Here is a 9953-nt window from a genome sequence, read left to right as displayed (position 1 = left end):
CAAGAGGCATATATTCAGAGACGTCTCAGTGATTAACAGGTTCAATACCGGTAGTGATCACCGACTCCTCCGAGGCTCTCTGAATATCAATTTTAAGGCCGAGCGCGCCCGTCTGATGAAGTCCACGCTCCGACCAAAGCTGCTCCAAACCATTGCGGGATCTGAAACATTCCAGTCAATCCTGGAGAACCGATTCGCTGCTGTGGAAACCACAACTGACGTAAACCAGAACCTCAAAAATGTAGTTCGAATTCTCAGGGAAGAAGGCATGAGATATTGTGGCATGCAGCGTAAGGGCAGGAAGTCGAACCTTTCGGAAGAGACTTTGGGGCTCATGAAGAAACGACGTGAAAACCCACCTGTCACTTCGTCAGAGAAACGGCAATTAAACCAAGAGATCAGCAGGCGCGTACGACACGACCTCCGGTGTTCCAATACTCTTGCAATAGAAAGAGCTATTGAGCAGAATCGGGGGTCTAAGGTGTTCGTACAATCTCTTGGAAGGAGCCACCTGACGAAGTTGACCACAGCAAGTGGAGAAGTCGTTTCTTCTAAGCCGGCAGTACTTTCGGAAGTAGAGGACTTCTACGGCCGGTTATACGCATCGCATGCATCTCGACCTGATCCCGAAAATGAGGATCCTAGAGCTACATTAACACGCCATTTCTCCGAAGACCTGAAGTCAGTATTGGCGAAATCGAGACTGCTATTGGACAGCTTAAAAATGGAAAAGCCCCTGGAGAGGACGGCGTTACCACAGAGCTATTAAAAGCGGGAGGTAAACCGGTACTTAGGGAACTTCAGACGCTTTTTAACTCTGTCCTCTTCGAAGGGAGAACTCCGGAGGCGTGGAGTAGGAGTGTGGTCGTCCTGTTCTTTAAAAAGGGAGACAAAACCCTGCTGAAGAACTATCGTCCCATATCCCTACTGAGCCACGTCTATAAGCTGTTTTCAAGAGTGATCACGAACCGTCTTGCGCGAAGATTCGACGAATTCCAACCCCCGGAGCAGGCCGGGTTTCGGACCGGATACGGCACCATAGACCACATCCATACAGTGCGGCAGATTATACAGAAGTCCCATGAGTATAATCGGCCCCTGTGTCTTGCATTCGTGGACTATGAGAAGGCCTTTGACTCGGTTGAAATCTGGGCTGTTCTGGAGTACCTGCAGCGTTGCCAAGTTGATTGGCGATACAGGTGCATGTGACAAGTCACAAGAAATTTGCTCCAATTAAAATAATTTATAAATCATTTATTAAACATTAAAATCAAAAATAGTATGTACATTTAAAATCACTAACCTCCCAGCTGTCCTCTCATATAATTTGTTTACAAACATTCTACAATAATATATACAACACAAGTGCCACATCACAACATAACCTAATACAAATATAATAATATAGAAGAACACTATGGATTCACTTAAAAAGTCGTTACTGGAATTAACTGAGACTTTTAACACACGCATGGCAGAATTTCAAAAAGATCTGAAAGCAGTTTCACCCGCTACAAGTCCAACGTCAAATATAAATGCACAGTTCCTGACATTCCGAACATTCGTCTTGTCTGCCCTCGAGAGTCTCCAGGTACAGGTTGAGTTGCTTACAAGGCAGCAAGATGAATTTGAGATGAGATCCCGGAGGAAAATAATTTTAATTCACGGTGTGCCCGAAGAAAAAAAGGAAAATACTTCTTCGCTTGTTACAAAAATACTGTCTGAGCATTTCAAATTTTCACAGTTTTCTCCTTCTGACTACACCCGCTGCCATCGTCTCGGATCCTCTGCTGGTAACAAACCACGTGCAATTCTTGTCAGGTTTAATGAAGCGTCACTGCGTGATAAGCTCTGGTCTTCTAAGACAAGTTTGAAAGGTACAGGAATAACATTATCTGAGTTCCTCACTAAGACCCGGCATGAAGCATTTGTACTGGCACGAAGACTTTTTGGAATTAGGCAGTGCTGGACAAAAGACGGCTGCATAATTGTGTTAGATGCCGAGGGATCCCGTCATCGTGTGGTGTCGGTGTCGGAAGTAAATGCTATACAGCGTCCATTGGAAGATACTTCTGAACCATCCACGGTACCGGCGAGCTCAGCAACTATCCCAAAAGGCAGTAAGGTGCCTTCGTATACTACGAGACCCAAAAGGGTCGTCAAGAAGTAAGGCTCTTCACAATACATAGTTTTATTACATCGATCTTTTATCATTCTTTGCTTTTAAAGTGTATTAGTTTTACACTATTTCACAATAGTTAATTAATTACTTCAGTTCAGTACAATTCAATATTTCAATTCTTCATTTAGATAGTTAAATAATAGTATTTATGTTTAAACTTCGAAATATATTTTTTATAAAAATACCGCACTTAGCGTTAGGTTTACCTACTGTCACACTAATTGACATTTGACGCTAACTGTTGACAGTTGACATGGTATGACAGATGGTCATAGATTATGTAATCATTTAACTACTACAATATTGTCATTTAGTGAAACAAAGAAAGTGAGCTTATTTTTTTTTTTTTTTAGATAGATATAAATTTTTTCTATCTTCGTTCAGTATAGAATTTTATAAAGAACTTTTTTTTTTTTTTTATTATACATTTTTCTTAGATATATTATTAACTTTTCTTTATGTTTTTGTTTTGTATTTTTGTATACTATGTTTTTTTTTTTTTAAGATGTTGTGTGTGGGTTTCCCCTTTGTTTGTGAACAATTATTGTTAAAAATTAATATTATTACTATGTTTTAAAGCTGGTGGGTTGTGAAACACAGGTTTTGAAAACTCCATATCTATTATTATTATTATTATTTTTTAATTCTGTTTTCTATTATATTTATTTATTTATTTTTATTTATTAATATTTATACATTATAAGTATTTTCTTATATATTGTTTTTATTTAATTTAATCATATATTCATTTATATATTACTGTCTCAGTTATGTCTATATCAAATAGTAGTATACAGAGTGACCAGTTTTTGTCCTTTTCGTCCGATGATGACTCGAGTAGCAATGCAAGTTACCACAGTACAAGTTTCGTTCCATTAAATGTAACACTTAATTCTCATTTCTCCACTCTTGGGAAAAATTTTAATGTACTTCATATCAACGCCCAAAGTATTCCGGCTCATTACCCAGACATGCTTGCATCTTTTGAATCAAGAAACATACATGCAATTTTAATTTCAGAATCTTGGCTTAAGCCTTGTCTGCCCTCCACGTCTTACTCCTTGCCTGGGTTTCATCTCATCCGCAACGACCGCATTGGCAGGGGAGGTGGTGGAGTCGCGATTTATCTCCGTTCATATATTCCTTTTAAAATTTTAAATTCGTCGATTCAGCCCCCTCCCCCTGATGCGGCCGAACATCTGCTTTTAGAAGTCGTGCTATCCCATAGTAAAATCTTGCTCGGTGTTTTTTATAGCCCTTCTCTCCTTCTCAACTATTTCTCTGCATTTGAAAGTTTATTAGAGACTCTAACCCCATTATATAGTCAAACTATAATAATGGGTGATTTTAACACCTGTTTACTCAAGAATGACAATCGCTCTAATAAACTCGTGTCTATAATTGAAGCCTGCGATTTACACATTTTACCTCTTTCCGCTACTCACAAACTACCGAACTGTATGCCATCCCTTTTAGACCTTATAATAGTTTCCTCACCTGATCTTGTTTGTAAATATGGCCAGTTGCCTGCAGACTCTTTTTCATACCATGATTTAATTTATCTATCGTATAAAATACGCCCTCCTAAGTCCAAACCACGAATACTTCTCCAACGTAATTTTGGTGGAATGGATGTTACCCGTCTTTGTGATGATGCATGTCAAATTGACTGGAGTGCTGTTACAGCTGCAGAAAATATTGATTCCAAAGTTGACATCTTTAACGCACTATTAACACAGTTATACGATATCCATGCACCGATTAAACCGGTAAAAATAAAACACTTACCTGCACCATGGCTAACGGATTCCTTAAAAACGTTAATTGCCAAGAAAAGCTACGCCAAATCATTATACAAATCTGACAAATCCGAAACTAATGCTCGTAAGTATAAGAAAATAAGAAATCGCTGCAATACATTGTGTAGGGATGCACAACGACGCCACATTCATAAATCTGTCGAAAACGGCGACACTGCCCGTACATGGAAGTTCCTTGAAACGATAGGAGTTGGAAAATCCTCGAAAAAGTTATCCTTAAATAACATTGATATAGAAAGCTTAAATGCACATTTCTCATCTTCGGGCAACTCTTTAGATATCGTCCAAAAAGCTACTACTTTAAATTCCATATCATCTTTTCCAACTTCTAATTTTCCTCCGTTTACTTTTAATCAATTCACTGAATGTGATGTTAAAAAGAATATACTGTCAATTGCCTCTAATGCCGTCGGTAGTGATTGTATTAGTCGTAATATGATCATACCCATCCTTGACATTATCACTCCTATCATTACCCATATCCTTAATTATTCCATTTCCTCAGGCGACTATCCCACATCTTGGAAAAATGCTCAAATTATTCCTCTCCCAAAAAAATCCAATCCAACAACATACTCTGATTATCGTCCAATTTCTATCCTTCCATTCCTATCAAAAATTTTAGAAAAATTGGTTTACCAACAATTAAATACATTCCTTAATAAAACAATCTCCTTGATCCTTTCCAGTCCGGATTTCGCAGTGGTCATAGTACGACTACTGCACTAATAAAAATTACCGATGACATTCGTTTGGGTATGGACAGTAAGCAACTTACAGTATTGACCTTACTAGATTTTAGTAACGCCTTTAATAACGTTGACTTCGATATATTACTGGAGCTGCTACGTTCTATTAACATATCTCCATCAGTAATTGATTGGTTCCGCAATTACCTGCATGGATGCCGGCATCGGATTAAGGTTGATGATACCTTATCAACTTGGCGTAATGTCTGTGCAGGGGTTCCACAAGGAGGCGTGTTGTCACCATTACTCTTTTCTATCTTCATTAATACTATCACTCACAATATATCTTCTCTCTATCACATGTATGCAGACGATGTACAAATCTATACACAGTCAATTCTCGAAGATTTACCGTCTGCCATTGCTCGTATTAATGATGACTTATCTAGTATTTTAAACTGGAGCAATTCTTACGGTATAAAAGTCAATCCAAATAAATGCCAGACTATTGTCATTGGCTCGCCAAACTTGGTCTCGAGAGTTGACTGGGTTAACTTACCAGCCATTACATTTGACGGAGTCAGAATACCCTACAGTCAGTGTGTTAAAAATCTGGGAGTGTATTTGGATAGAACGCTATCGTGGTCTTGCCAACTGCAAGAGGTTAGTAGAAAAACTTTTGCAGCTATGAGCTCGTTGCGACGACTGCGGTACTTTCTTCCCATTCCTACCAAAACTATGTTGGCCCAATCCCTACTTCTCCCCATTCTTGATTATGCTGATGCATGTTATCTCAAGACCAACTTAATAAACTTGAGGGACTTCAAAACATCGCCATACGGTTTATATTTGGTTTACGCAAATATGACCATGTATCAGAATTTCGTCATCAACTCAAGTGGTTACCTATTCGCCTTCGCCGGAATTTACATACTCTTTCGCTTCTGTACTGTGTGTTATTTATGCGTAATTTACCTACCTACCTACAAGAAAGATTTCATTATCTGGGGACTTCTAGTAAGTTCCTAAGATCACAAGATAACTTAACACTTAGAATTCCATCTCACTGTACAAAATTTTATAAAAAATTTTTAACTGTAAAAGCTGTACAATTATGGAATGCCTTGCCTCTGTGTATTAAACAAGCAAAAAATCTATCAATTTTTAAAAAGCTTGTGAAAGACCATTTCCTGGCATTGTCTTATGGTGACAATACTTTTAATATTTGATATAGCATTTTGAATGTATGTATGTAAGTATCTATGTATGTATGTATGTATGTATGTATGTATGTATGTATATAAGTATGTAAGTAAGTATATATTTATATATTTTTGTATGAATATGTGTATGTATATTATATGATAATTATTATTTAATATAGGTACATTAAACATTATATATATAACATGTGACACCACCCTTCACTGAAATGAAGACTGTGTTTTTAAGCCCATAAGGTTGTCTGGTAGAAATCGCTACCTAGCGATAAGACCGCCTTATTGTGCATCTCATTTTATTTTCTATATATTTCATTTTTATTGTTAAATTACTCTGTTACTGTGGTGTACAATAAAGTATATTATTATTATTTATTTTTTTAACTTTTTTCATGCTCTCGTTTTAACGAGGTTATATTCTCCGTTTTTGCGGGATTCTATCCAAACAAAAACGGACTACCTAATCACTTGATAAAAATTTCCGCACAATCCTACATGTATTCAGAATGACTGCTTTCTGTAATAAAATAAAAGTGAGTTTGTGTATGCCAAGTGCTTGTAAGCTGGAAAACAGTGAGTAAGGAATGACTCCGGTTGATGAAATAATAATGGGTATAGTTTTTACGTTTTTTACTTTCCACTGAGATTTAATTTCGATGGACAAATCAGTATACTTGGCAATTTTTTCGGTGAAAGTTGAGGCTATGTTATGAGTATTTGGTACAGCGATATCTATAAGGTAAATGGTCTCCTTTTTCTTATCATGTAACATAATGTCCGGTCTATTAAAATGTACAGTTTTATCAGTTATTACAGTCCTATCCCAATAAAGCTTAAATTCACGTGACTCGAGGATGATGTCTGGTTTGTATTTATAATAAGCAGTTTTGTCATTGACAAGTTTGTATTTGAATGCTAGGTATTGGTGAACAATTGCAGCTATTTGATCGTGTCTATGTTTATAGTCCGTCTGTGTTAATGTACTACATGCTCCTGTGATGTGCTGTATAGTTTCTGAGCTATTGTGGCAGTGTCGACAAAGGTCTGATTGTAGTGTGTGGTCTTTGATGATGTGTTTTCTATAGTTTCTGGTATGTATAATTTGATCCTGGATTGCCATCATGAAACCCTCTGTTTCAGGAAAAAGATCACCGCGTTTGAGCCACGTGTTAGACGCTATCTTGTCTACAATTGGGTTCATCAGATCGCGGCGGTGTCTTCCATGAAGTGATTTTTGTAGCCAGATATTAATTTTTTCTTGTGCGGAGAATACTGCTTCATTTTTCTGTTTTGTGTGGTCTTTTAGATTGAGAGGAGTCAGTTTTACGTCTGCATGAACTACAGCACAATGGAGTGGGATCTTAGTGGCTTGGTGATGAAAGAATGCTCGAATAGAGGTAACTTGTGAGTTGTGGAGATTTTTAATATCAATAAGGCCTCTACCACCTTCTTGTGTTGGTAGCGTTAGCCGTTCAATACAGGATCGTGGGTGGTGCTTTCTGTACTTTGTGAGTGTTGTGTTTATAAGACGTTGGAACTTAATAAGATTACTTTTAGACCAGTGTATTATGCCAAATGAATATGTTAATGTTGGAATGACGAAGGTATTTATTGCTTTTATTGTGTTTCGGGCGTTAAGATGTGTTTTAAGTACTTTATGCAATCGTGATTTAAATTGTTTTTCTAATATTTTCTTTATTTGTTTCTCATGGATTTGTTTAGTTTGATTAAAGCCTAAATATTTATAACCAGATACTTCATCTACGGGTTCTATTATTTCACCTGTTTGAAGGCGGTACGAGTTTTGTTCTATTTTTCCTTTGTTAATTGATTGTATACTACATTTATCTATGCCAAATTCCATATGAATATCTGTTGAGAAGTTTTCTGTAAGATCGGCAAGATTGTTTATTTCACTTAAACTATTTCCATATAATTTGATGTCGTCCATGTAGAGGAGGTGTGAAAGAGTGTAAGCCTCACTATTGTATGTAAGTCTGTAGCCCATATTGGAATTGTTAAGAAGTATAGATAGTGGGTTTAAAGCTAAGCAAAACCAGAGGGGGCTCAACGCATCGCCCTGGAATATTCCACGCCGGATTTCTATTATTTCTGTTTCTAAACTATGGTTACCATTAAACATTTTAAGAATGGTTCTCCAATGAAGCATTGTATTCTTTAGAAATTCTATAATATGTGGGTGAATTTTATAATGTTCAAGTATGTATATGAGCCAGCTATGAGGTACAGAATCAAACGCTTTCTTATAGTCAATGTACATAGTGTATATATTTCTTTTTTTGGTGATTGCTTGCTTAGAAACAACTGCATCAATAGTCAGCTGTTCCTTGCAGCCTAAACTACCCTTTCTGCATCCTTTTTGCTGTTCCGCTAAGATATTTTGTGAAATCACATGACTATAAATTAATTGGCTAAGACAAGATGTAATGATCTTATATATGCTCTGGAGACAAGTTATGGGCCTATATTTAGCAGGATTTTTTAAATCAGTTCGGTCTTTGGATATCATATATGTTGACCCTAATGTGACGTAGTGAGGCATTATTTCGGGTTTTTTAATAAAGGCATTTATATGGCAAAGCAAAAACGGATGTAAATATGTAAATTTTTTGTACCAGTAGTTGTGTATTTTATCAGATCCAGTAGCTTTCCAATTATGTGTTTTGTTTATAACTTGTTTCAGAATATCAATATTTATTTCATCAAACTTCATTTCAGGTAAATCTACTAATAATTCCCTATCCCGTTTAATCCAATCGGTTTCATGGTGTGTTTTAGGATTAGACCATATGTTAGACCAAAATTGATGTAATTTTTTTGCTTCTGGCATATCTGTTACAGTTACGACATTACTCTCTTGTATATTACTGTTAAGGTTTCTATAAAATAATTTCTCATTGTTATTAAATAAGCCATTTTGTTGTTTTCTAAGAGTGGTTTCTTTATATCTACGTAAGCGATTGCAGAGAGCGGTTAGTTTTTGTTTCAGAGTATCGAGAAAGTGAGTTAGTTCTGTATTAGCATTTTCATGTCGTGAATGAATTTTGTAAGCTTCTTTAATTTTATCTACTTCGAGTTTTATTTTCCTACTCGTATTACCGTTAATGTATTCTGTCAGTCTTCCAATTTTTATTCTAAGGGCCGCAACTTTATCCTCCAATCTTTTTTGCCATTTAGGAGTAGGCCTTGTCCTGTGTATAGGTTGGTGATCACTAATTTTACATCCATTACATATAGAAGCTGTAACGCCGCCACAATATATAGCATTTTGAATTTCACTAAAATCGGATTCTGGTGATATATGAGCAGGGAGAACGAATAGGTTTATATATTGTACTATACTAGCAAATTTTTTGGAGGTCTTTTGTTTAGGAATACTGGGTCTAGTAGTGGGATCTATGTTTTTATATTTATTTAAAAGTAGCAAGAACGTATCTTTAATTTGATTTTGCATATCACTAGTTAGACTAGGTAAATGTTGTAAGTTGTTGCTATGTTCAGTATCTTGTACAGTGTTATGGCTAGCAACATGTAGTAGAGTGTTTTCAGATATAATCGGTAGACTTATAGGGTTAAGAGTAAGTAAATTGTTTGGAGTTGCTGCTGTTGCTATCTGGGTATTATCTAAAGCAAAATTCTGTAATTGTGATATTTGCAGAGGTGTGTTACGTTCAGAAAGATTTGTGTTATTATTGATATGACTCGCTAATTCTATTGCAATTTCATCTTTTAATTCTTGGAGCCTATCGGTGTTTATAAGTTTATTATTTATAATTATTCTACGTTGGTCTGCTACGCGTTGTTCAGATACGTGAGAAAGGTTTGGGTATTCTAAAATAAAGCATTGATGTAATAGTCGTCTGTACGCGGTTTTATTTGTTTCAACTTTAGTAATTCTGTAATAGCTTCTCATAATAAACTCATTTAAATCGTTATCCCAGCGCATTCTTTGGCTACCGCTTACGTTATTTCTGATCGGGCCAGAATGCTTTTTTAAGTAGTCACCCGCCTCTTCACGTAT

The 9953-nt window shown here is 36.3% G+C and overlaps 1 protein-coding gene across 1 annotated transcript; it reads left to right on the top strand.

Annotated features, from left to right (window-relative positions):
- The first annotated feature begins 1417 nt into the window (after nt 1–1417).
- On the top strand, nt 1418–2170 carry LOC124540659. The gene has a single exon (XM_047118326.1). It carries the CDS (start codon nt 1418–1420, stop codon nt 2168–2170), a length of 753 nt encoding a protein of 250 aa, XP_046974282.1.
- The last annotated feature ends 7783 nt before the right edge of the window (nt 2171–9953 follow it).

Source organism: Vanessa cardui, chromosome 26 (assembly GCF_905220365.1).
Source record: "Vanessa cardui chromosome 26, ilVanCard2.1, whole genome shotgun sequence".
NCBI lineage: Eukaryota > Metazoa > Arthropoda > Insecta > Lepidoptera > Nymphalidae > Vanessa > Vanessa cardui.
The sequence above is the reverse complement of the archived record's forward strand: the minus strand, read 5'-3'. Positions and strand labels throughout refer to the sequence as shown.